General features: G+C 37.8%; 8 protein-coding genes across 8 annotated transcripts; 5 read left to right on the top strand and 3 right to left on the bottom strand. All coding sequences in view use genetic code 12, as the record gives it.

The window, feature by feature from the left end:
- Positions 1-52: 52 nt before the first annotated feature.
- On the top strand, positions 53-1780 carry TAF6 (TATA-binding protein-associated factor TAF6; the record flags this gene model as incomplete). Its single annotated transcript, XM_064996311.1, has 1 exon — positions 53-1780. One exon carries the CDS (start codon positions 53-55, stop codon positions 1778-1780), a length of 1728 nt encoding a protein of 575 aa, XP_064852383.1.
- A 1307-nt stretch (positions 1781-3087) lies between these two features.
- LYS9 (saccharopine dehydrogenase (NADP+, L-glutamate-forming)) lies at positions 3088-4425 on the top strand (the record flags this gene model as incomplete). Its single annotated transcript, XM_064996310.1, has 1 exon — positions 3088-4425. The coding sequence occupies one exon, from the start codon at positions 3088-3090 to the stop codon at positions 4423-4425; it is 1338 nt and encodes a 445-aa protein (XP_064852382.1).
- Positions 4426-4752: 327 nt separating this feature from the next.
- On the top strand, positions 4753-5346 carry MRPL36 (mitochondrial 54S ribosomal protein bL31m MRPL36; the record flags this gene model as incomplete). Its single annotated transcript, XM_064996309.1, has 1 exon — positions 4753-5346. One exon carries the CDS (start codon positions 4753-4755, stop codon positions 5344-5346), a length of 594 nt encoding a protein of 197 aa, XP_064852381.1.
- Positions 5347-5615: 269 nt separating this feature from the next.
- On the bottom strand, positions 5616-8615 carry TMA108 (Tma108p; the record flags this gene model as incomplete). The annotated part of the gene is made up of 1 exon (XM_064996308.1): positions 5616-8615. The coding sequence occupies one exon, from the start codon at positions 8613-8615 to the stop codon at positions 5616-5618; it is 3000 nt and encodes a 999-aa protein (XP_064852380.1).
- Positions 8616-8973: 358 nt separating this feature from the next.
- VHC1 (Vhc1p) lies at positions 8974-12930 on the bottom strand (the record flags this gene model as incomplete). The annotated part of the gene is made up of 1 exon (XM_064996307.1): positions 8974-12930. The coding sequence occupies one exon, from the start codon at positions 12928-12930 to the stop codon at positions 8974-8976; it is 3957 nt and encodes a 1318-aa protein (XP_064852379.1).
- A 1588-nt stretch (positions 12931-14518) lies between these two features.
- On the top strand, positions 14519-15880 carry DASC09_027030 (putative nitronate monooxygenase; the record flags this gene model as incomplete). The annotated part of the gene is made up of 1 exon (XM_064996306.1): positions 14519-15880. One exon carries the CDS (start codon positions 14519-14521, stop codon positions 15878-15880), a length of 1362 nt encoding a protein of 453 aa, XP_064852378.1.
- A 597-nt stretch (positions 15881-16477) lies between these two features.
- DASC09_027020 (uncharacterized protein) lies at positions 16478-18466 on the bottom strand (the record flags this gene model as incomplete). Its single annotated transcript, XM_064996305.1, has 1 exon — positions 16478-18466. The coding sequence occupies one exon, from the start codon at positions 18464-18466 to the stop codon at positions 16478-16480; it is 1989 nt and encodes a 662-aa protein (XP_064852377.1).
- An 829-nt stretch (positions 18467-19295) lies between these two features.
- On the top strand, positions 19296-24767 carry SCC2 (cohesin-loading factor complex subunit SCC2; the record flags this gene model as incomplete). The annotated part of the gene is made up of 2 exons (XM_064996304.1): positions 19296-19377; positions 19507-24767. The coding sequence occupies 2 exons, from the start codon at positions 19296-19298 to the stop codon at positions 24765-24767; spliced, it is 5343 nt and encodes a 1780-aa protein (XP_064852376.1).
- Between the last annotated feature and the right edge of the window lie 2828 nt (positions 24768-27595).

Raw genomic sequence — 27595 nt, 5'->3', positions numbered from 1 at the left:
AAGGTCTATATTTGACAATAATTGGATTAAAAGGATATATTTTTGTATAAAAATGGCTCCTCCAGTATCGATGCCCGCGTCCAACTCATTGTGGTCGCCTCTCGACACCGTGAAGGATGCTGCCGAGTCTTTGGGGATCGCCAACCTTCCGAACGACGTGGGAAACGTCGTGGCCATGGATGTCGAATATAGAATCTTCCAGATCACTGAACAGGCCCTTAAGTTCATGAGACATTCAAAGAGAAAGACCCTCCTCACCAAAGATATCAATAAAGCCCTTAAAGTTCTCAATGTTGAACCATTATACGGCTACGGGAACAATATCAGCAATGGCAATGGGAAACCATTGTCATTCAAACAGGCACTAGTGGGACCTGGCCAAACCTTGTATTATCTTGATGAAAACCAAATGGATTTTGAAAAATTGATCAATACCCCACTACCAAAGATCCCAAGATTGGTGACCTTCACTGCACATTGGTTGGCCATCGAAGGGGTGCAACCAAACATTCCTCAAAACCCATCACTTAATGAAATCAAGTCATTGCCAGCGAATGAGCGTGGATCAATGCAGAACTTAATCATCAATACCAACTCGATATCCGAAGAATCTGCTAAAAATTCTACCTCCAATGGTCCATCGGGCAACAGAAATGGGAAATTCGACACCAATAACAATGGATTATCGGCAAAACCATTAATTAAGCATGTCATCTCCAAAGAACTCCAACTTTATTTCAACAAGATCATCCTGGTGTTAACCTCCTCACCGGTTAACAATCCAGAATACGAATACTTGAAAAATGCGGCGCTTGTATCAATGAGATCAGACCCTGGATTACACCAACTAGTGCCATATTTTATCCAATTCATTTCCGAAACCATCACCAATAACTTGAATGATATTTCTCTTTTGCACATCATGCTAGAATCAATCTACTCGTTGTTATTGAACGAAAATATTTTCCTCGATCCGTATATCCACGCACTTTTACCATGTATTTTAACCTTATTATTAGCGAAGAAAATTGGGAAATTGCCGACCTCAGCAAACCAAATTAAAGTAGTGGAGGCCAATACTCTTGAAGATTATTTGGACGAGACTTTGGCGATCAGAGAATTCGCTGCTAGTTTGCTCGATCATATCTTGAAGAATTATGGTAGTAACTACAATACTTTGAAACCAAGAGTCGCCAGAACTCTATTGAAGGCATTCTTACAGTCCAGTCTTAATGGTAATAACAATGATGTCAACGAGACCAAAGAAGAAGAAACTTCCAGTATAGATAAAACCAATATTCAAAAACTTTATATGAAGAATCTTTTGAGAAACTTTGGCTGTTACTACGGGGCGATCATTGGGATCAAAAAGCTTGGGAATGAAATCATTCGGTTAGTATTATTAGGGAATCTTAAGATTTGGTCAGAGTTTATTTTCTTTGACACCACTCTTGATATCAAATCGGAAAATAATAATGATGATGGCGATGTGGAAATGGCTGATAACGAAAGCAACGAAACCGCAGATACAAATAACGATGTCTTGTCCAACAAGATCTTCACTAGGGAGAAGAAGGTGCTTACTGGGACGATCATCAGTGTATTGAAAGAATTGAAGAAAGATGGGAAAACATTGAAGAAGGAAGGCTCTGATGAACCGAAAAAGGAAGTATCAGCCGATAGAGTCAAGGAAACTGTTGGGGCAGGATTCTACGAGGCGTTGCGGAATGAAAGCGACTACGATGATATTGTTGATGGGGTGTTTTTCGGAGAGAACTGAGATGTTGAAGAAGATGTAGTGTTAAATTTATATGTATAATGCCATCGAAAATGTACTATTACTTGATTATTGTTTTTTTTTTTTATTTATTTATTGATAGTTATTGTAGAATGTGCATGAAAATTCACAGGAGGATGGCACGAAAAGAAATGAAAATACTCCAAATAAAATGTATTGAACTTCACATATAATATTGAAAACTGAAGCATAAAAAGCTTCAAAATTATTCTCAGTGCGAATTTTTCTTATACGTCTTTAGAATCTAGCTTCTCCAGCAAGATCAAAGCTTCTTTTTTCAGGACATTAATGTTTTTTTGCAAATTGGCCCAGCAAATTTGTGGCAACAGACGGTGCAAAATAGAATATAGGAAGTTCTGAATTGGAGGCTCTTTCAACACTGTAATCTTTAACTGATTTCAAACGGATTTCGACTCTTTTTAGAGGATTTTGATCAGAATGGCTCAATGGTTGCTTTCTTTTGCCCATTTTTGGGACGATCCACGAAGGAAAGCGGAATCTTCTCTTTGCACCCATCAACCGCCATACTATTTTAGGGAGCATCTTCAACAGTGAGAGATAATTGATCTCTTGAATTCAATTTTACTTACTGGTTAGAACTATCCAATGGTGTCTGAACTTCTTGGAGAATAATAAGGTGGTGAAAATACAAGTTATAATTCCATTCATTATAAGCAGTTTTACGTTTTTTACCTGCACTGCAAGATAGATAGGCACTTACTACTTCATGTCCTACCATCTAATATTATTTGTTTCTATTAGCTTAGGTATTAATTTCATTCATTAAACTTTAGAAATCGTTGGCTTTGCTGCTTCTGCTATGAGTTAGGGGAGCACGATTGTCGTGAATTAATTCAGCAAAACTATGTGCTCAAAAACCCAAACCAACAATATTCAACTTAATATATGTTGGTTAGAACATGTGGTAAGCAGTATCATAATGATCTTGTAGTCACAATTTTGCGAATAAATTGTGCTGGCGTGAAAGATGTTGAGGGAAGAGTTAATCCATCACCAACACGGTGCAACAACAATCAATGAATGCGCGGGACGGACAGTCAGTGTCAATCTCCCGCATTATCACGATTTTCCGGTTGTGGAGGACTCCGCGATGAGTCAGAAAACAAATGATAACCCGTTCATCTCGTCACAAACTTTTTTCACTTAATTTTTTTTTTCTTCAGTGTAACTTCCCTCCTTCCCCCTTTTTTCATATTGTTTCTTGTTTCTTGGGAGTCTGATTTTAATTCCAATTCGAATCACACAACAATTGTCCACAAATACACACAATGGCTCAAAAAGTTTTGTTGTTAGGTACTGGTTTCGTTGCTAAACCAACCGTTGACATCCTCGCCGCTACCGAAGGGGTTGAAGTAACCGTTGGTTCTCGTACCTTGGCTTCTGCCCAAAAATTGACCGAAGGTAACTCTGCCAAGGCTATTTCCGTCGACGTTAACGATGAAAAGGCTTTGGACGCCGAAGTCGCCAAGGTTGATGTTGTCATCTCATTGATCCCATACATTTACCACGCTACTGTTGTCAAGAGTGCCATCAGAAACAAGACCAATGTCGTCACCACTTCTTATATCTCCGATGCCCTCAAGGCTTTGGAACCAGAAATCAAGGCTGCCGGGATCACCGTCATGAACGAAATTGGGTTGGATCCAGGTATCGACCACTTGTACGCCGTCAAGACCATTGACGAAGTCCACCAAGTTGGGGGTAAGATCAAGTCCTTTTTGAGTTACTGTGGTGGTTTGCCAGCCCCAGAAGATTCTGACAATCCATTAGGTTATAAGTTCTCTTGGTCCTCCAGAGGTGTGTTATTGGCCTTGAGAAACAGTGCTAAATACTACCAAGATGGTGAACTTTGTCAAATCACTGGCGAACAATTGATGGCCACCGCCAAGCCATACCACATCTACCCAGGTTACGCTTTCGTTTGTTACCCAAACAGAGACTCTACTCAATACAAGCAATTATACAACATTCCAGAAGCTGAAACTGTCATCAGAGGTACTTTGAGATACCAAGGCTTCCCAGAATTCATCAAGGCTTTGGTTGACATTGGTTTCCTTAAAGAAGACCCAATTCCAGAATTGTCTTCTGCTATCCCATGGAACCAAGCCCTTGCCATCATTTTGGGCATCAAGTCTACTAAGACTGAAGATTTGATCGCCGCTATCGAATCCAAGACCAAGTTCCCAAGTGCTTCTGAAAAGGAAAGAATCTTGAACGGTTTCAAATGGTTGGGTCTTTTCTCTGAAACCCCAATCATTCCAAGAGGTAACCCATTGGACACTTTGTGTGCCACTTTGGAAGAATTGATGCAATATGGTCCAACTGAAAGAGATTTGGTTGTGTTGCAACACAAATTCGGTATCGAATGGGCTGACGGCACCACCGAAACCAGAACCAGTACTTTGGTGGACTACGGTGTTGTTGGTGGTTACACCTCTATGGCTAAGACCGTTGGTGTTCCATGTGCTGTTGCTACTTTGCAAGTTCTTGATGGTACCATCAGTGATGTTGGTTTGGTTGCCCCACACACTCCAAAGATTGTTTACCCATTGCTCAAGACATTGAAGGAAAAGTACGACATCTACTTGACCGAAAAAACCTTGTAAGCAGAGGGAAAACCCTTACGATAATTTGGTTTTTATTTTATTTTATAATTAAATAGAAGGAATGAATGAAAAACTGCTCCAGAAATATAATTAATTGTATGTTAGCATAAATAATAAAAGCAGTTACTCGAATTTACATTAGTACGGGGTCCCACACCCCGTCAAAGTAACCGCTCATTAGAAAAAAGAGAGAGAGAAAGAGCGGGTAAGGATTGCCAAAAAATTTCATTCAATTTTCCAATGAAAGGATGGAATCAAGCAGCAGAAGTAGCTATTTGTGTGTATATTAGCTATCCCAAGTAATCACTTCCCTATCGTTAATACAAAATGTTCAGAAACTCTGTGATTATTAAGAACATTCCAAAGACACAGGTTAGAACCTACTTGACCCACAACCCATCGATGTCCTCTGGGGATGTGCTGTTGGACAGAAGACCAAAGAAGAAAATTCAAGTTGGTAAGGCTAGACCTGCCATCTACTATAAATTCGACACTGTTGTCCAATTAAGTGATGGGTCAGTTGTTGTGAGAAGATCTCAGACGCCAAAGGCCGAAATGAAAATCATTAATGATCAAAGAAATAACCCAATGTGGAACCCATCGAGAAAGGACTTGACACAAGTCAACGAAAGAGCTGCTGGCAGACTTAGTAAATTCAAGCAGAAATACTCTTTGTTCGAAGATTTGGAAGAAAAGCCAAATGTCTCAGAACAAGAAGCCATGCCACAAGAAACCAAGGCAGCTGCCAAACCAGTCGAAGAAGAACAACCTAAACTCCAGAAATCAGAACCTAAGAAGGCAGCCATGGAAGAAGAGGAAGACGATGATTTCAGCTTAGATGATTATCTTGAGTTGGTCGGTGAAAATGTCCAGGAAGTCCAATCTGGTGGTAAATTGGCCAAGGGTAAAAAAGGGAAATGAGTTAAGGAGGAAATGATGAATTCTGTGTTGTGAATAACGAGGTTGGATAGCATGAATATCTGTAAATATAACAATGTCATCTGCTATAAGAGGGGTATGGGTTTCCATTACCAAATTGGGTGTATATATATTTTTAATATCACCAAAATACACGATCTATTTTTTTTTTTCTTAAAAAGTTACAAAAACTTAGTAATTCAACAAATTTTCACAAAAAAAAAAACGTATTATTTATATCTACAAAAAGTGTAAACAAATTAGTGCAATATCTATAAAACAAACAATCTTTCTATGTCGAGTTTCTCCACGCAAGCTTTTTCTCTAGATTGTGATTCGATAGTTTCGTTTAATAAATCCCCAAAGCGATGCTTCTGGTACAATTTATCCTTCTTTTCAATATCCCTAATGAATTGTCTAATCACCGCTTTATCCTCATCACTGGTGAAATTCTTCACAATAATTTCCATAATGTTGTGAACTGTTTGATAAAGTTGACTGGAGTAATCTGAACCTTCACGTAACGATCTATGGCCCCAACCGTTGTAAAATTGCAACTTGAACCAATCAAACACAATCTTCTTGTGTTGATTTGGTGCAGCACCTTTATAGTTTCTGTTATTATCATAGTAATTGAACCCCACCAATCCGAGCTCAATTCCTCTGGAATCAATGTTGGTGGCAACGTAATTCAAAGCTTTTTGCAATAATGTAGTGTCTCTAACAAATCCAAGACTACTAATGGCTGCTGATTGCAATTCCGGAGTACTGATAGGGATTTCGAGTTCCGATTCGGAGTTGTAAATGTTTGGGATCATGACTTCGCACGATCTTGTAGACAATTGCAACACTTTCTTGAAGTTTTTCATGTTGGTGGTGTTATAGGCATAATTGATCAACACTGCAGATACCAATTCTCTTGGAACAGAATCTTTTGGACCGTGGTTCAAGTTTCTGAAAAGAGACTGACAGTAATCGTTGACTTCCTTCACTTCCACCCCGATCAATAACAACAAATTACGACAGGTAATTTCAGGCTTAGTATACCTGATACTGGAAAAATCAGTTGGCCATGGGGATAATTGTTGGAAAAGTTTAGACACAAATTTGTTCATGAATTTTGTCTTGAATGATTGATATTCTGATACCGATTTAAATAACTGGATAGAAGATCCTAAGAACTGCATAATTCTAAGAACCACTTCGAGTGCCTCATAAGGAATGGCCTGTTTTTTTTCCGACACGATACTTTGAACAATTTTCAATAATCCTTCAATTTGGAATGATTTTTGATGAGCGGTACCAATAAAACTCTCGGTGTCCATCAAAAATCTCACAAGATGACGTCTTTGTAAAGCGGTGATACTTTTGGAGACGGTTTCATAAAATTTGAGGTTTTGGTAAAAAACTTTGAAGTAGCAGTTAGAATTGATGGCGACAAAGTCATCAATCGACAACTCTTCTTTGCTAAACACCTTGGATCTTTCTGTGAAAATCATATTTTTATTAGCCCCGTCCTTCAATACTATTGACAATGGGATATGGTAAATATAATCTTCTGTTGAGGACTCGGCCTCATCTTCAAGGAATCTATGTTGTTCGATCTTAATCAACCCTTCTTCAGTTAACGAGAGATCAACCATTGGCAATCCCGGCAATTTGATCCAAGACATGATGAAATTCGTCAAATTAAATTTGTCCTTTTCGTGAGTATCTTCACCATTAAACTCTTCGTTGAAAAATAACCAAAAGTCGACCATTTTGATAATGTTGTACTTGTATTTTTCCGCCAATTTCCCAAGCACTTCAAAGAATTTCTCACTACTATCGTCATATTTACCATCATTGAAGACGTTCATGAACATTCTCAATAAATGTACCCCTTTTTCATACGATAATTGATTGAATGTTTGTTCAATTGACCCCACATTGATATTTTGCACTGAATCGGCAATGGTGGACACTGCAACCGAACTTTCTGCGGCATCGGTGGCAAAGGTAGACTCCATCAATGAACTTTGCTCGTACCAAATAGTTTGGTAATCGGTATTGATGTTTTCCTTTGGGGTTTGGCTAGAGAAATCGGCGTCGAATTGCACTTCGTTCAAGACACAATAAGCCAAGAACGAAGCCAATGATTCATTCAACCAATAAGCATTCCAATTATCGAATGATACAAGGTTACCGAACCATTGATGCACCAACTCATGGAGAATAATCTGGTTCAATTGCTTGATTTTGTTACTGCATTTCCCGGTTCTTTTGATTTCGGCAACTTCATCAGCACTGACCAATACAATATCTTGTTGCACGGCGATCAAATTAGAATTTTCCACCGCCCCATTGGATAAGAATGGTAATGCTACCAAATCAAGTTTCTTTCCCGGGTACGAAGAATGTTTCAATTTGGAAATAACGATCGGAAGGAAAAATGCCGCCAAATTAAGAGTATATGACGCTTTGGCTAAACTGCCCACCAAAGTGTACATTCTGATTGGGAATTCTTTGGAAATAGATTTCCCATGATCAGTTTCAATTGGAAGTTCGACAGTTTTTTCGATATACTCCATATCACCACAAACAAAGGAAAATAAAGAAATCACCATCGGTGAGGATTTTTCGAATTTGATTTGTCTAGCAGTTTCATCATTGATCAATTCTTCAGATTCCACTGGAGTGCTACTAATGGCATTGAATCTTGGGTTTAATCTCAAAGTCAATCCAAAGGTGGCTTTGGTGGATAGTTCATCAATACATGGGAAAATGGTTCTTGAGTCACAAGGTTGAGACTGGGTAGCCAAAATGATCTTATTGGCTTCAGAGGAAGTTGGACCGAGGTAGTTGGTGATGAATAAGCCCTTAGTTTGGTCTTTGTAAGTGTTTATCTTGGTGATTTTCCCAAGATACTTGATTTCCACATTTATCTTACTGGTATCACCAAGTTGAGAGATCTTGACGTCGTTGAAGATCAAATGAATTCTTTGTGTTGCTCTATCGTACTTCACGGTAGCCTTCTCTTGGTTCTCAGAGACCAAGATCGCGGAAACAATCACTAACCCTTCACTATTCAACAAAAGTTCCAAGTTTTCGCTATTATTCTTTCCCAAGGGTTTTTGGTCGTCATTAGTTGGTCTTGCAAATTGAATCTTTACATGACCCACAAAATTCCTCTTGGTATGATCGCTCAAATCAAGATCGAGATCATAATGAACAGGTTTGAATCCCAAACTGGATTCCCCGAGAATAGATCTCAATTCAGAATCCAGAGACATCTTATCCTTTTTTTTTTTTTGTATCCTTATACAAGGTCCAGGTTTGTCAGTGTGTGTCCCACAAATAAGTCATAAATATCAAAAAAAAAAAAAAAAAAAAAAAATTGTTCGAAACTCCGAGTGAAATTTCAGTTTTTTTGCGCACCCCAGACAGATAATACTCCAACCTCCCTCTCAATCTACATACAACATCCAACAAATGGGAAAATAAAACCTCGTCTAAACAACAATATCTATAAAACGGAAATATAAAAAATAAAAACGTATCGTAACCAACTATTGAAAACCCAGTAAAGAGAAAAAGAAAAGAAAAAAGAAAAGCGACAGAAATAACAAAAAGCAAAAAAAAAACATCTCATCACAACGCAGTAGTGACAGTCATGGTTCTTGAGTTAATCAAAAATATCGGTGGTAGTCCACTGCACCACAAGTCCAAAGTCTCAACATATTCAACAGCGTCCTTTTTGTTCTTATGACAGCCAGCCGGAGGGGTCGGTAAAGTAGTGAAAATAATGGAAGAGTTTTTAGAGCACTTCATCATCAATTGATTCAAAATCAAATGTTGGGCTCTTGCCGGAACATCATTGAAGGTCAAATTATTGATATCAAACTCCTCCAAGTTGCTTGTGGAATCAGAAGAAATTATGTCATGATCATCGCTCTCCTCACCTGAGTCTTCGCTAGATTCCAGAGGATATGAGGAAATCCGTTCCAAAACCAGTTTGTTCTGGCGAGTATCATCATACACCTCTTCTGCATCAGATGGACAACTAAACGTAGATTCGTGATCAGAAACCCCTGCATAATTAACAGTATCATTTTCTTTCTTCGTAAGCCTTTCTTTATCGAAAACCTTAGAAGGAACTCTTTTTTGAGCACTCGCTAACCTCATGCCAGAACTCTTACTTTTCAAAGAAGCATCATCCCCATCATTGGTGAAAATGATAGATGGTTCATTACCATCGGCATCTTCATTTACTTTGGATTTCGGAAGAGTCTGGGACGTGAAATTAGGTCTAGCTTGACTTCTGAGACTGGTGTATGAATGTCTACTGCTTTGACGGGACAATACTGGTCTTTTCATTGGTTCACCTTCCAACTCGGTAGAGTCTTCTAAACTAATTGCAGGAACCGAAATTGACGGACCGGTGGATTCCAAGAATGGAGATTTCGGTGTTTTTGGTACGGCTTGAGAATCACGCAATCTCGTCTTTGGAGGCACTATTATCAAGGAAGAAAACGTCTTTCTTCTCTTTCTTCTTTCTGATGCTAATGTTGGAACATGATCTTGCGAATATTTTAAGCTCGATCGACGAATAGATGGTTCAGGATCACTGTCATAGCCAATGGCGCTTTCAGTATCAGAATATCCATCATCCAGATCCGAGCTGGAATCTTCATCTCTGAATACAGGATTTCCTTCACCAACGTGCGCACTTAGCAATTTATTGGTTCTCATTCTAAAGTTCACCCCAAGACGTTGCAACTTAGATAATGGTATATTATTATTTTTGTTGATCGCAAGATTATGCTCCAAAGTTTGTGGGTTACCAAAAGATGGCGAAAATAATATATCTTGGAAGTGTGTGGTCTTTTGTTGTTGTTGTTGTTGTTGTTGTTGTTGTTCAATTCGCAATTCTGTAATTGCTTTCCACCATTCATTGCTTTGTAATACCTTATTCACCTTCTTAACTACTCTTTTGTCGGTATATTTATTTTTCATGATGTAGTCGTAGAACGAATAGCTCAGGGAATTGAAACATAGAACCAAGACTTCAGCATTAATCCGTAGCACCCCTAAAAGTTGAGTAACGCGCGATCTTTCATCATCCACATCTTCAAGGTTTTCAACAAACACCACAATTCTCAATCTATGAGTTCTTTCCCATTGGGGAACGGTGATCAAAATTGCACCCAATTGTAAAATCAAAGTGTAAGTGTCAAAATTAGTACTCAAAATTGTTTTTCCGGACTTTTCTGCAATTTCTGCGGACATTTGGATCGGATACAAATCAATAATTTGTTTCTCATCATGATCAAGTTCTGGTGCTTTTTTATCTGGAATTTCTAATCTAGGAAACCCTTTCGCGACGGCAACATTTGCCTTCATCAATAATAATTCCTCAATACACTGGACCCATTCGGTAATTTTGATTCGCTTTTCATCCCTTTTCACAGCGTCGGTGGGCAATTTGAATGCCGAAACATTTCCTTGGTTGGTATAAGCTGCATTGAGTTTCTCAATATTACGAGGCACAAGGGTTGGCTCCGCTTTGATTGGATCCGGCTGAAGGTTTGTATTAATGACTTTTCTATTGCTCAAATCAACAAAACCAATCACAATAATATTTGGTTTCATACTTCCCAAACCCGATCCTAGAAACACATTTCTGATTCCCCATGGAAGCGATGCGGCATAAGAAAACTGAACGAAAGCCTTCAATTGTAAGCTATCCCTCAACTTAACCCAGGCATTCTTTTCACTAACATAATTGTCGTAATTTTCCTCAAAATTATTACTACTAACAATCACATGTCCCAAAATATAAAGACCCCCTTTCTTCAAATTGTTACAAAAGTGCATCAAGTTCCAACAGGTACGCGGGTTGTCCACCAATAACAATATCTGAGGACGCCAGTATTTAACATTATCTTGACGAAGCTTCAATAAATACTTTCTGACTTGATGATAAATCAAAGTTTGAGAAACATCACCCCATGATTTTGGTGGACAGACATAATGAATGAGAATGATAAGAAATAACAAACACATGATGATCATACTAGCAGATATACCATCTACAATAAACATGGCAATAAAACATGAAATGACCCCTGACGCCGCAGTAGTACGATTAAAATAATCGAATGACGGACGAAAGTTTGGAGCTGCGGATACCTCAAGTAAGAAACAGGCAATATGGATAACAATGAATGTCATGAGGAATGCCATAGTGATTAAGGTTGCAATTTGATTAATGTTAGCGAATAAAAACGCTTGAATCAAAAGCCAAGAGACAATGATTGCATTAATTGGATTAGAATTTTTGGCGGCAAAAATGGATAGTCCAGGGATTATAGAATCTTTAGAAATGGCAGCTAAAATTTCGGCGGCACCTACCACCCCCATTATTACCGAAAATAAAGAGGTGGAAACTTCACCAACCACAATAATGACTTGTGATAAGTTAACGGTTTGAATCACTTGCACATCACTGTACAATAATTTCCGGGGCACAGAAACTCCTAAAGATATGATTATTAATGCGTAGCAGAAAAAAGTTAACAATAGCCCCCATAAAGTGCCCTTTGGGATGCTTCTAGATGGATTCTTTAAAGATCCTGACATGCTGGCACCTGCCAAGATCCCCGCAGTGGCCGAGAAGAAAATTCCAAACAAATCAGCAAAAGTTTCTTTAGTGTCTAGTTGAGAGCCAGCGGCATGGGAGGTGAAATGTGGCAACAAGTTTTCTGTGAATGTATGCCAGCTGATTCCTGAGTACCAAACATCATCGAAGCCAGGTACATTAAAGGATGGCATGAAGATGGCAGAAATTGGCACCGACAAGATGGAAGTCATCAACAAAATAAATAATAATAATGCCGCCCTAGACACCATATCTGATCCAACAAGACTGATAGCCACACATAGAAATAAAATCACAGTTGAGTAAATAATATTCCAAGTATAACCATCTGGCAACACTGGCCACATTGACCCATTAGCTGCCCCGAAATTATTTACTAAAGGTTCAATTAGACCAACAACATTCAATGCAGCATTCAAAATTTGGCCAAAGTAGAAAATAAGACCAATTGCACCACCGAATTCAGGGCCTAAAGAACGAGAGATCATATAGTAAGCTCCCCCAGTTCTGACAACACCATTAGTTGCAATAGCTGAAACCGAAAGAGTAGTTAGGAGGTTGATTGTATAACATAATCCCAAAGTGAAAAGTGATCCGATGATCCCCAATTGGCCAACAATAAACCCAAACCGTAAAAACATCAAGATCGAAAGCACATTGAGTGCGGTTGGCAAAAACACTCCCGAGTAGGTATCCAACTTTGGAGATTCTTCTTGGATTTTTTCTGCCAACTTTTTATCATTCTGAAAGATTTTCTCTGTCGTGGTTGTGCCTATGTGTTTCGCAGCTTTTGAGCGTTTTCCATTTTTATTCAGACTAGATGATAATGGTTTGACAGGCGGCACGCTCATATAGCTAGTGGTCATTGCCCCATCTGCCCCATCAATACTATGAGCGCCAGGAAGCAAAGATGTCCTCTCATGAGCAATCGGATCCTGTGTAGGCATATTCTATTTGCAAAATATACTTTTCAGAGGCACCCAATATCGAAGATTAGACAAATAATGACAGGACGAGAATGACAAAAAAAAAAAAAAAAAAACTTGTTTATAGGCGAAAAAAAAAAACACCACACCCTTGTGTTTGAAGCCCCGTGGACTCACTGATAAGAAACAGTCCCTTTTGATCTACCATCGATCGACTCAGTCCAATAAGAAAGTTACGGTTCCTGTTAGGTATGTATAGTCCTGGTTGATGATTCAATCTGTTCTTCTCTTTCCTTTTTTTTTTTGAGGGACATTTAAGCTACAGGGAATTATATACTTTTGGCCAATGTTGCGTTAATGCCCAAGTGAATAGTAAACATCAAGGACAAATGAAATATGAGGTTGATACTCCCGCTATATAAAAATCATTTCTTTGTTATAAACCAGAGAATACATTTACCGCCTTAGAAGGCGTGGAAAAGGTTCATTTCCTGAAATCTAATTTGATTTCTCTACTTTAGATACCAGTAAATGAGACTTTACTGATACTGTTTACAATTTCCTGGACAGTTTGAGTGAGTGGTTTTGAGGTACAGTTTTTTGGCATCTTTGTGACCCTAAGATTTGTATTCAAGAAGAGCATTTTCCTAGAAAAAGCTGCGAAGTGGAACAACAAAGAAGAGTGCCAATTAAAAAATAAAATATCAAGAATTTATCGAACTTCCACAACAAAAAATAGTCGATGGTGGGCATCAAGAGGGGGTCCCATCGGGATATTTTCTGACGAATCGGCTCTTGTTATCATTGATTTTGACCGGAATGAACTAGATCAATTCAACCCAACAAAAATATACTTGTAGCTTCATTAACAGAGCTTTGATATATGATTATTTCAATTTTGCATTTGATATCAGCAAGGAAGAGGAAATTGATTTTATTGAAGGACAGTATGATGAGACACTTGAAAAAAGACGTGAATGAAAATTGGAAGCTAAAGGCTAATAAATATGATGAAAACTTGGCAGAACCGATAGAAAAGTTTTGTTTACTCCGGAGCTTGCTTTTGTTCATGAAGCTTTGGAAGGTAAAAATGAAGAATTTTGGAAACTATTGGAAAAAATAAAAAATTAAAGAATGAATTTCAGTTTCATTTCATGTTCTTATATTCTACATTAGTTCAAAGTAGTTCCTATAAACCACCCTCATCACATTCCAAACCATTAAATTCCATAGTTTTATTTTTCTCATGGAATTGCTGTGAAACTCTTCAATAAATAATTTGTGAGAGCTCATTAATGTGCCAAATATTTCACTTGTATATTCTTCTATATATCTGGACTCTTTATCCTCACTGCACCACCCATGTGAATAGTGCACCAAAAGTTGTTGTTCCCCCTCTATACGCACCAATGACCCTGGGGGATTTATATAATTTCTTGATTTCTGTGTTCATGGTGTCCGACAGACGTCATTGGGTTGTTCAAAATCTATTTTTTCTCTTGTTTTTTTCTTCCTTCTTTTGAGAGGACTATCATCTTTGTGATACAGCTTAAATAGAATAATAATCTACAGCGACTATTGATTTAAGATCAAATTAGATATAACAAAGATGAGTGGAAAATCTTCATTGTCCCACAAGTTTTGCTCGATGCTTAGTCTTAAGCTTCCAATAATCCAAGCCCCAATGGCCGGAGTTGTGTCCCTTCAACTTGCGGCGAATGTGTCAAGTTCCGGGGCATTGGGGTCAATTCCAGCCTCGGGTTATGATTTAACAAAATCAACCAGCTCTTTGGTGGATGCATTACTGACATTTAAGACCTTATTGCCGAAAACCAATCTCGAACCAGGCAGCAGTCAAGAAGGTTGCCAATTACCAGCAAACATGAATTTCTTCTGCCATGACATTGTTCAACCTCCAAACAAAACCCAAATTGAGAATTGGTGGTCATTGTTTATTGATTCTTACGTCGAAACTTTCTTATCCACCAATCCCGGGTCCGAGAAATCACGGTTGTCAGAAATCAAAAGCAAGGGCCTTCTTAACGACGTTCAGTTCAGTAATGGCAATGTTTCTTTCAAAGAATTCGAGATTGCAACCGAAAAAAGCCGTCATCTTAAAATAGCAAACTGTGAAGATCCCGCACCAATCGACGAATTGATCTCTTATTTGAATCATCATCCCGAATTGACACCAAAAGTCATGAGCTTTCATTTCGGGATTCCTAAAAGCTCGACCATTAATAAGCTCCATGATTTAGGCGTGACTATCCTTGTGACCGCTACCTCCACCTCAGAAGCAAGATTGGCAATTGAAAACAACGTTGACGGTTTAGTGCTCCAGGGCTATCAAGCAGGGGGTCACAGAGGTAATTTCTTGGTTAAGCAGGAAGATGATGATAACTTAAGCACCATGGACCTTTTCAAACAAGTGAAGGAACTCCTCGATAGTGAGGAAATCGTTAGAGGTAAGGAATCTGTATATTTGATCCCTGCCGGTGGCATTATTAATGGTGATGATATTAAAGAATATTTGAAACTTGGAGCATCAGCAGTGCAAATGGGTACAGCATTCTTAGGATGCCCTGAAAAATTGAAAAGTGGCTCGAAATATGCTGCTACAAACTCAGTCGCTAAGATTGTGTCTGAAAAAATTGAGAAAGGGGCTAACTTTCAATTACCTTCGACCACCATGACTCCGTTAGTATCAGGTAAACCAGCTCGTACTATTGTTACACCATTTATTGGAACGTTACAAAAAAATACCAAATCTCCAGGTACAGATTTACCAGAGTATGGGTATCGCTACAAAGCTTTTAAGGGTCTTAATACCGCCTTGGAATCTGCACAACTTGATGAGACCGATATTGGGTTTTACCTTTGTGGGAAAAGGTATGGAGAAATAGAAGTCGGGAAATCAGCAAAGGAGATTATTGAAAAATTGGGTGAGGAATTGAAAGGTTGGGAAGCTTAAACAATGGAAGCTATAACTGTCCAATTTTTGAGAGTGTAATTTGTACGGATTTTTGATGACCACATTATGACACTATATACTTTTATGACTGGATATTTAAGATGGAGACGGGTCTGATTTTTTGATATTTTTGATTTGTAATATTGAAAGCTTCAGTATATATCCCATAGTTTGAATTGGAAGTTGGTATCTTATTTAATGATATTCTGTTTATCAGCAATATTTTGAATCTTGTAATTTAAAAAAATCCGCTGTTCTTTATGAGAAAATGAAATACTAATACATCATATATTAGCCAATTACAAGAAACAGAAGGCATGAAAAGATATCAAAGAATATTTATTTTTCTTATTTTTTTTTTTTTTTCATTTCATACTACTACCTAGCGAAGCGGTAACTTCTCAAGAAATGTTTTCTTTTACCGCGCAGCCTTGTTAACAGAATGAGGTACAAAAAATAAACAACAACAACAAAAAAGAAAAAAGAATACTAGCAGCATCATGTCATTCATGTTTGTGTTAACTATTATTCATAGATGGCTTCACACGGTTATTGTCGTCTGAGAAAGAAACATTTTCTTGTAGTCTAGGATTTCACTTATATATCCAACTCCGGCTTTTTACCCTTCAAAACACCGATAACTGTCGAAGCAGCGTATTTTGGAATTACATCATCATCATGCAACATCTCAAAGGCTTTTGTAGCATCCTTACCAGCAAAATTCATCAAAGATTGCTTACCACCTGGATGATCATCAAAAAAGTTTGTGCAATCTAATACAACATTTTTCACAGCGATCCAACAAGAGCTCTCAGTGTTATGCTTCGAGAGCTCTTCTAAGCTAATGTACTTAGCCGGGATGGCAAATCCTTTATTGGTTAAGATGGATGGCACTTCTTTTTTCTTTTCCTTTGGAGGCTCAGATTCTGCTGGAGCAGTGAAACTTTCCTTCTTTGGATTGGGTTCGATAGGAACGGTAGAATTTGGGGCATTGATATTATTAAAATCAACAACCAAAGATCCATTGAAGTCAGGGTTCAAATGCAAGTGAATTTGATTCAATCTTGGAACCGATCTGCTACCAGTACCTTGTTCATTGCCAAGACCAGTAGTAGAATTAGACAAATTTTTCAATAAATAATTAGTGGCAGATCTACCGCCAACTCTCCCAAAACAAACACAAGCTAATAATGATGAGCCTCCTAATCTATTGTGACCATGAATATTACCAGCCAATTCACCAGCAGCGTAAAGTCCCAATATTGGTTCAAACGCATTCTTGTCATCACCTTTGTAAGTTAAAACCCTGGCATTTGGATCAATCTTCACACCTCCCATGGTAAAGTGTACTACTCTATCAATCAATGAAACGTGGAAAGTATCGGAAGTATTAAATGGGGTACCGTCAAAGAACTTCTTCCCATAAGGATCAATTGTCTCGGAGTTCGGATTTGCAGCAGCGTACGCAGCGGCCTTATTGTATTTGTCCAATTCGCTTTGTAATTGAGATTCAGAAATTCCGATGGATTTGGCAAGTTTTACACCAGATTCCTTTTTCATTAATCCCCTAGATTCATAATGGGAAACATGGAATGGCAATTTTTTCGCAGATTTGCTGTTGAGAACCAAACGGATTGGATACTTCACTTTGGTCATCTCACCAGAAACGTAATCACGAGTTCCCAATTCATTGCAAAATCTTTTACCAGTGGCATCCAACATGATTGCTCCTTCACCTCTGAGGGCCTCTCCAGCAAGGAATTTGAATTTTGAATGTGGGTCGTTTGGGGCAACTAGACCTGTTGGATGAACCTGTACTTTCTCAAGATCAATACCTATACCCCCATTTTTTATGACAAGTTTCTGGCCATCACCAGTGGCATGATTACCATTGGTAGTAGATAAAGCCATGACATCAGGTCTGTATTTCTTCAAAAGAGAGTCTGGGGAAGTGAAATCAGCAGCATACCCTCCGGTAGCCAAAACCACGGGGCCATACGCCTTAAACTTATCCTTATTATTTTTGAGGAAAACAATACCTTTACAGACGTTACCTTCTTTGATCAAGTCGATCAACTTAGATTTTTTGGAGATGCAAACTCTGGATGGTTCTTTATCAGCGATTGCTTCTAGCTTAGACATCAAGGCGTAAGTGATTGCCATGCCGGGGAACTTTGCATCTTTACCACGATGAGTTCTTGGTTGGGAATGACCACCAAGACGAGATACCAAAGTGAGGTCTAAATCGAACTCATCTTGCAACCATTCAATGGCACTGGCGGACTCATAAGTTAGAACTCGAGCCAATTTTTCATCAGCCTGATTTTTACCGGATTTAATTGTATCGTTGTAAAATTGCTGGACAGAGTCTTTAATGTTCAAGTCGACTTGGGTTCTTGTGAGGGCACCATTGATACCAGAGGTTGCCTTAGTGGAATTGCCTCCGAAAAAGCCTTGTTTATCAATGATGAAAACGTTAGCCCCGTTCATGTAAGCTTGATGGGCGGCAGAAAGTCCAGCAAGACCCCCGCCAACAACGATGACGGGGTTTTTTGGAATATTGGTTAGTTCTTGAATACCAGACATTGGAGGATATTTTTACCAGCAGTTAGTGTTGATAAAAGTTAAGGAAGCAGGAGAATTTTGATTATAAGGGCACGGTCCAATTTATTTGCAATCTCATGGTTGTTTTTTTTTTTCCTTATGTCCTGGTGAAATGCGGAGCAAATCCAATCGGTTCACGTCATAAATGTCAGCAGCCATCGCTGCCATCGGCTAGTACCTCCCGAGGCAGCCAGAGGCTAAACATGGGCGTTACCCTGGCTGTGCTTGCACCACCCACAGCAGCATCCTTCCGGGGTTCGACGACTTGCAACAAGAATTATATTATACTAATTTAAATTGGGGTAATGGCACATCATACATGTAGCACTGCTCAATCAATAATGGTCTGGAGACTCTCATTTGTGTTTTCCCTCTTTTTCTTTTTCTTTTTCTTTTTCTTTTTCTTTTTCTTTTTCTTTTTCTTTTTCTTTTTTTTTGTGTGTTTATCATCGTAGCTAAGCTCATCATAGTAGGCTGATATTCTCGACCATGTAGATGTCCATTGATATTGTATTATATCATATTAGGGGTTCTAATCCCTGTATTTGTATAGTCCATCGAGAAAGCGTCTCATCACACAACAGTAGGTAGGTTGTTCCATTCATTGCCTGTTCTTGAACCACCAGTTAATGGCGGAATCCTCATTACGCGCGTACGCGCTCGCCAAAGAAAATAAAATCAAATAAAAAAAAAAAAAAAAAAAAAAATTTCCAACGGTAAACACAGTGAAAATGCGACGACCCTCCACATGTGGATATATATATGCGTGTGTTACATGGATAAATAGATCACACAGACCCCATCAATATCAATGAGGAAGAAGGAGATCCCCACTTCACAGGAGGAAGCGTTTGGCTTCACTCCTCTCAAGTACCTCATTCCTTCTCAAGATGGTAAGTATCATTCATGCGCCTCATCACATCTGTTAAGCGCTGGTGTATATATATATATGTATTTCACAAGTTCCTTCAGTCTCTGTTTCCCCTTTTCTTACTAACAAACAACTCTTTTTTTCAAAAAAGTTTCGACTCTCAGCTCCTCCTATAATATCCACCTACAAGACATTTCAGTCGCCAACCCTAGCACCAAGATCAGTACTCTCGCACAAGTCTGGTCGAGTTTAGCCACAAAGGATACCTACTTGGAACCAATTGTTACTTACATGAAAGAACTAGTTCAAGCAGAATCTTCCACTAGCTATGAAAAATTGAACTTCAAAGGCGTATTCGCTGTTGGCGAGCCTCAAGAACCCTCATCTCACATTAATAATGATAAACCCAACACAGACCTTAAATTGCATTCTGAATCCTACATAGGTGAACAGCTCCTAGATACTATATTTAACATTCCTGTCAGCGAGAATACCGCAAGTGAAACTAAAAATCCTTCCAAATCCACAATATCTCAAGAGCCATCCGAAGCCACCATGTCCCTGCCATTGTCCCCTATTAAGGACTTATCGTCTCTCGACATGTTCTACGAAGCGCCATCATTAAAGAAACGCAAAATCACCGAGGAATCTAAAAAAGAAGTTGTCATGAATACTTCTGACAACATTGAAACCTCTCATAAAGTCTACATTGATCCGAATGAGTTACAATTACTGTCAATAAACCAATTGATTGGTCTAATTAACTCCATTGGTCTTGATGACGCCATCACTTCGTCAAGTTTGAGCAGATTTTTCGTATCTGCGGATCCTACTAAAAACACATCGACGTGCTTCACTGATGGTGATGCCACCTACGTTTTGAATAATGAACTTTTATCCAATATTGAAGATTTGCTAAATAGGATATTTAGTGAAGATATGGTGAAATCAGATGACTTGCACGGCAGCGCTCATCAGAATAACGTGCTTGATAGTAGATATTTGTCGAGAATTGAGGCCCTATGTGCGATTTCCATAAAACATGGGTTAACAATTCAATTTGACGAATCATTTCGTCAAATTTTTTCTGGCCATTTATCTAATGATACCCTTAATTCCCTAAGTTTGGTTAGAAATGCTCTACGATCATGCTCGGTTATCCTCATCATTTTTCTTTCTGGAAGAAAAGAACAAATGTTATATTTAGAAGACTACTTGGCGCCATTAATTGAATTTGTAGCAAATTTCACGGAGGAATTTTTGTTGCCATTGCTAAGTGGGTTTAATGAGATTCAAATATTCGATTCTAAAATATTTGATAAATTGAAAAATGAATTGTTCAGCCCTGTCAATTTACTCATTCAAGCATTGAAAAAAATCGATAAGTACACCAATTTAGAAGCACCAAAAAATAATAGCAAACTGCAAAGTACACACATACACTCCAGATTAAATGAATATTTGCTTACAAAATTGGAGTATCTTTGCATTCAAATGCTTTTTTTCGATCAAAAATTATCTGCGGTTAATAAGTCAGCATCATCGAAAATTTTATCTGAAAACACGATCCAGGTTCTTAAGAATACAGGCATGGATATTTTGGTATCAATATTCCGAAAGTATCAAAGTCAAAGGTCTTTCATTCTTGAAGAAATTCTCAATAACTTCAATATTCAAACCCTTGGAAACACAAAGCATAACGCTCTGAGACAATTCAAACTTAATCAAAGGGGTCTAAATGTTCAGCTGTTTACAATTCTCGTACTTCGCTTGGTTCAGGCCTATGACTTGGCTAACTATACATTCTCTATCCCAATTTGGAAAAATTTCTTGTTTAAATCTTCATATTATGAAACATTTCAAACTTCAATTTTCATTACCGATCCCAAGACCGGGAAAATTAAAATATCATCAAAGGAGAAATCAAAATTGTATCAAGAAATATCCAATTTTCAAAAATTTATGGAGAACGAACGGAATTCTCTCAATACAGTATGCGGCCAAATTGCTTCATTCATGATTATTAAATTATCAGACAACCCGGACGCTGCCCATAAAACATTGGTTGAAAACTTCCTTGAAGACTTACTTTCTCTTATTTCTTTGCCTGAATGGGCCGGTGCTGAAACATTGGTCCTAGCAATAATGAATATTTTGATGTATGTATTCACATCTGGCAAATATGCTGCGACAGTGGAGACTTTTGCTCTAGAAATGATTGGGCTTATTGGCTGCAAGATATTGGCTTTAAAGAAAAAGATCAAAAACATTGAAGAGAACCACGATAGTAGGAAATTAATGCTATCAGTGTCAATGAGTGTTAGTGGCTTCCAAGATTTGGTCGATAGAAATGAGTCCTGTTTGAGTTACTTGAAATATCTATCCAGCATCAACAAATTCTTCGAACCTAATTTTCGATTCTTTGTATTTAAATGGTTACAGTCAGTGGAATATTTGAAGCTAGAATTTGTGGAGAATGCATTAAAGGATGAAGAAAATGATAATGGTGAAACTGCTGTCACAAAGGAAGATGACTTATTGAAGGAACTCACTATAATAAAGAAGCAGCGAAACATCGAAAAGAAGTTGAACTCAAACTCTGCATTGTACCGAAAGGTTGAAGGCGTTTTTTTGAAGTATATTTCCCATATCAATGATAAGAGTCTTGATTTTATAACTGATGCAGACCTTAAATCTGAAGATTCTTCAAATAATACATCGCTTGCTAATTATAATCATGTTCTAGCCTCACAAAACTTAATGAACCTATACGATGCTTTCCTCAGTTTGGTTCTAAATTCATTGAACCATTCCAAGGTCAAATCTCGTACTAGGGCCATCAAGAATCTTTCCTTAGTTGTTAAACGTGACGCAACTATTCTTGATAATTCATCTTTGAGGAAGGTGTTGCTAGGGCGACTAAATGATCAATCGCCGCTAGTGAGGGATGCTATAATTGATTTGATTTGTCAGTACATTATTAACAGTAAACCAAATAGCAACGAGGTTCCTGATTCACCTGAAAATAATTCCCCTGCTATAAAACATGACTTTCAGCGAGCAGTAATTGAAAGAATAAATGATCCCTCCGCTGCAGTGCAGCGCCGTATTTTGAAACTTATAAACCTGGTTTACACTGACACTGAATACAAAGAGCTCAAAGTCTTGATCGCTACTAATTTGCTAAGGGCCATGCACCATGAAGATGCTCTGATAATTGATATGGCTGCTAAAAACTTGATTGATATCTGGTTCACAGTGATTCAAAAAGAATTGGCAAAAAAGGCCACTAATGATTTCATTGTCACTGACCTAGTTCTTGATGGAGCGGATATTATCACTAGTGCTATCCACAAAAGTGATAAGGTCTGGTCCCTATTTGAAGAATTTGCTCGCCAATTCGTGCTATTTAATGGAGAGAAAGGTACCCAGCACAGAAGAAAAATTAGCTTCTCATTAAAGCATGACGAAATAATGGAAATCCTTCAAGTGTACATCGAGAAATTGATTGATTACGCTATTAAGCATACAGATGATCCAAAACATGGTGACAAGGTGGAGCGATTTATCGGTTTGTTGGCAGTATTAAGTAAATGCAGCGGGTCATTGATCTCTCAAGACCAATTAATGTTACTACTGCCTTATTTAAATGATGATAATTCCACCACTAGTGCCATTTGTTATCACGCTTTACAAATTTTCAAGAACGCATTGCCCCAAGCTACCTCTTTACGTCCTCAGTTCATAAAAGATTCGCAATTGTCATTGCTTAAAAGATTGACCAAATTTAATGTTCGTGAGTTGAATGAAGCTATGCCTTGTATTTGGGCGTTGTCTATTATGGACAAAGATACCTCCAAGTTGGCTAACGCATGTATCTCCTGTCTTAAGCTAATCAAACCATTTGTGGATAAGATTCAACGCTCCCAATTAAGTGCCACAGAACCGAAATTGTTGAGGCTTTTATATTTGATTGGATCATTTGGAAGGTACTGCAACTTTGAGAAAAATCGCGATTTATTTGCTCTGGCTAAAATTGGACTCAAGGATGGGGAAAGTATAACAAGTGTTATAACCAAGTACATTCTCTCTTTTTGCAAGGAGCTGGCAAGTAACCAAATCCGCCGAGTTGCTATCAGAAATTTGATTTCTGTATGTAGTAATCATGCAAAGCTTTTTATTTCTGAATCTGTCCTAAAAATCATTGATCGTGAATTCGCCAAACCTGATGAAACCAACCTTGATGTTAAAGAAGTGATTGTTCAAGGGATCACCGATTTCTTGATACAAGAAGAAGAAAATGCAATCAAAAAGGCTGGACTTGGAATTAGCACGTCCAGCGATATCAAACTTGATGTGAATGTTTTTCACGGTACTTATTCATCTAAAGAGAATGATGGAATTTGTGCTCCCATAGTCCAAAGATACTTGGAGAAAGTATTGGCCTTATGTTTGCTTCAATATCAAAACACTTATATCTTTGTGAACTTTCTTGAACAAACAGTAAAGCAAGGTTTTGCAAACCCAAGGCTTGTTATCACCACTATCATTGCTCTTGAGTTCTCTGGTAGTAACTTCATCCGACGCTTGGCTCATGAAATGCATCGGAATCTTCACAACAAACATGAGACTTTGGTTGAAAGTCGATATATTGAAGGACTTAAACTATCATTTTCAAGGCACTCAAGCAAATACCCAAATGCCGTGGATGTCAATGCTTTTAAGGAATTTTATCAAATCTTGTGCACCTCCAGAGCTTCTAAGAAGAAATTTCTAATATCATTGAGTAAATCTTTCAACACTATAGATGTGATAAAAAATGATGTGGGGTATTGTGAGAAATATAAGAACTACGTGGAGTCCGTTGTGGCAAGACTAGGGAAAGTGGAGTTGAGTACACTAGAAGAATATTATCTTGTTTGTCAATCCATTAATAAGCATTTGTTAAAACATGCAGCTACTTTACAAGATCAGTTTGAACTTCTTTCGTCTCCAGAACAAGAGAATGAGGAAATTATCGACTCAAAACACCAACAGAAAATCCTAAATAATAGTGAATTGGAAAATTGGAAAAAGCTTGCTTACGTATCCCAGGCATTTATATGCCTTTACAAATACAAAAGCTTTATATGTGAACAATATCGAATTCTGAGCTCCAAATTGAGAGACTTTAATCCTCATAGAGTTGAGAAGGACCTTCTGATGCCATTGGCCATTGGGAATAGAAAAAATTTGAGAATTGAACCTTTGTGTAATTTGTCAGATCCCAATGCCTATGGGGAGTGCAAAAATGTGTGCTCTACATTCATTGATTTATTTTTCAACAAACCTTTCAAGACTAGCTTCGTGGAAGAGGAAGTAAAGGAAGGAGCTGAGTACTTATCAGAGGAAGAAGGTAGTGATTGTGATTAATATCACTCATTTCGTCACGGGCTATTTCTGTACTCTGGATATTGGGGCTGATATTAGGTTATATTCCATCTAGCCCCTGTAGCATTATATACATATATTTCAATACTTAGCATTCTATACATATATTTCAATATTTAGCATCTTATTAGATTTGATAATCCTTTAATTTTGATCGATAACGTGTAAGTTTAAACAAAGCACTATATATATATACATACCCAGAATCCATATCACTTTTTAAATTTTGCTATTACGTGAAAAAACAAATAAACACGATAATCCACAAGAATTTAAAGAATGTCACTTACTTTTAACTTGAGAGCATCGATTCTGTTTTGACGGATCATGAGTCACAAGCGAACATTGCTTATTATTTCGAATATATATAGAAAAAGAAGGCAAGACTTTGAATTTAATCACATAATTGGAATTTATAATGTTAAGGAGAATCTCCGAATGCCTCAACCTAGAAGCAAGAGAATTTTTTTGTTATTGACATGGCATTCAGTATGATGATCCAACAGATGATCCCAAACAATTCCAATTGTTGGTAAGGCACCAAGAGGTAAGCCTACTGTACTATCGTCCAATCACATATATTATTATGAACCCATGGATATTGAGAACACTAATGAATTTTTTGTCAAAGCAAAAGTTCCCCCACAGAAAACCATGGTTAACAGGATTACATTTTTTGACTAAAGGAGGTGACTTTGAAGGTAGGTTAAAATTACAGAAGAAAAAAGGCTTTTGAAATTATTATCAGTAATCTAAAAGAGTGGTTAAGGAATGTATAATAATGAATCTCAAAGTCTGCATTATTATTCTTGTATAAATATTAAGTGAAGAAGCATCTACGTTAAAAAAAAAAAAAAAAAAAATCTATTTATTGTCGGTCGCATCATCATCATCATCATCATCATCATCATCATCATCATCATCATCATCGTTTAGGATTTCATTTCAAATATGCCTTATCTTTGTTTCTTCCTGTTGGTTATATTATAAGTTTTTGTGCTTCTTTGTGCTGTCTCATTTCCATATTTCTATTTTTCAGTTCACTTTCTTTCAAGAACTGGTTTAGTACGCACTCTTCCTTTTTTGTGCAGGGTGTACGACGATTTCATGGTTGGGGACTGACATATTGATCGATTGTACACGTGATCACCAATGCAGGGTCCAAAAGTGTGGGCGAATCCTTAATTTTCATCATCCTTTCTCATCTCTCTTCCCACATTCTCTAATTCACTTTACTGTATTTTGTTATAAATCAAACATGATAATTGCATCAGAAAACACATATTGAGAATTATCTGAAGAATCATACATCTGTGTATATGTGAAGCAGAGAATTCTCCTCTTGGATAAAGCAGAATAGTATTTGATCCATTGATCCCGAAAATGGAAAGAACAAGGCCATCACTGAGCAGCCCTACTCAACCTCCACGAAAAAAAGCCAGAAAAGGAAAAGAGAAAATTCCTCCAGGGATGGAAGAAGCTGCATCTAAAACAGTAGGGATTTCATCATTGAAATCCGCATTCAATGAATTCAAAGGCAAAGTGAAAAAAGGCTCGCTTCCCAAAAGTAGTTTTGATTTTTCAAGTTTAGGTGACACTAGGTGGGCCTGTGGAGAAATTGTCACCGATTACACAAAGAAAATGAAATTTTATGAGAAACCTGTTTTTGGCTTGTTTGCCACCCTCAACTTCATATTTAACAAAAACTGTTTTGTAGAAAAAGCTGAAGAGGAGGAAAAAGGAAAAGGTACCAACCAAAATACAACAGAAACAAGCAGTCGACGGTTAATAGGTTTCAAAACAGTTGAAGATTATACCAAAAGGAGAAGGGCCGACTCTCAACTTCCTATGTTCTATTTTGCACCGCTTGCTGAATTGCTGTTGTTGAGCGAGGTTAGCGATGTTCTAAGAAGCAAAAATTTCGAGGGAATCCTGAAATTTTATCAGAAAATTCAATCAGTTGTAAATGAGTCCACTTTTCAAAGTTTTTTCGAATCCATTTTGATAAATGTATTTTTAATTTTCCCATTGATTGGGAGCTCAAATTTTGTGTTAGGAACGAAAACACAATTGTCATTTCCCATTGGAGAAAATATAGTATCCGAGCCTGACATTGTGATTGAATATAGAGAAAGTGAAAAAGTTGGTGAATACATAACATCTATTGAGCTCAAATACAAACAACCACATTCTCTCTCTGAAAGTTTAAATAAATTTCAAATGGAATACCAAGAATATAAGGGAGAATTGCCACAGTATTTTGGTTTCAGTCCGAAAGCGTTCTTCTTCTTGAGAAGTATCAATCAATTGATAATCCAAATTTTGGCCTCAAGGGCTCTCACAGGCATATTGGCCGACGAATCATCCCTTACTCTCGTTAAGTTTGACTGGAACAGACTAGCTGAAAATATGGAGGACGAGAACTATATAAAGTTGGATTTTGACAATTGCGCGAGAATGTATTTCCAATTTGTGGCCGATGGGGTGATCACTTATCAAACCATTGACACATCAAAAGAGCCTCTTGGTTATGAAATGTTCAGGTTCTTGAAAACAGCATTGGAAGCCAGAAAATCGCAACCAAAATTGACCAGGAGAGATAAGATTGCGAACACGTTTACTAAAAGGTTGCTTGCTGCATTCTCATCTAAGCTAAAAGAACAAAGATCCCTTGGCAGCGATATCAACAGAGTATTGATATACGATTATTTGCACTCTGCGTTCGAGGACATTACCAGTGCAAAGCAGAAAGATTTTCTTGGAACTCGGTACGATCAGGGTTTGAAGAGTAGTGTTGATGAAAATTGGAG

Source organism: Saccharomycopsis crataegensis (genome assembly GCF_037102585.1).
Source record: "Saccharomycopsis crataegensis DNA, jcf7180000000077, whole genome shotgun sequence".
Lineage (NCBI taxonomy): Eukaryota > Fungi > Ascomycota > Saccharomycetes > Ascoideales > Saccharomycopsidaceae > Saccharomycopsis > Saccharomycopsis crataegensis.
Note: the sequence above shows the minus strand (reverse complement) of the source record. Positions and strands in the feature narration are given on the sequence as shown.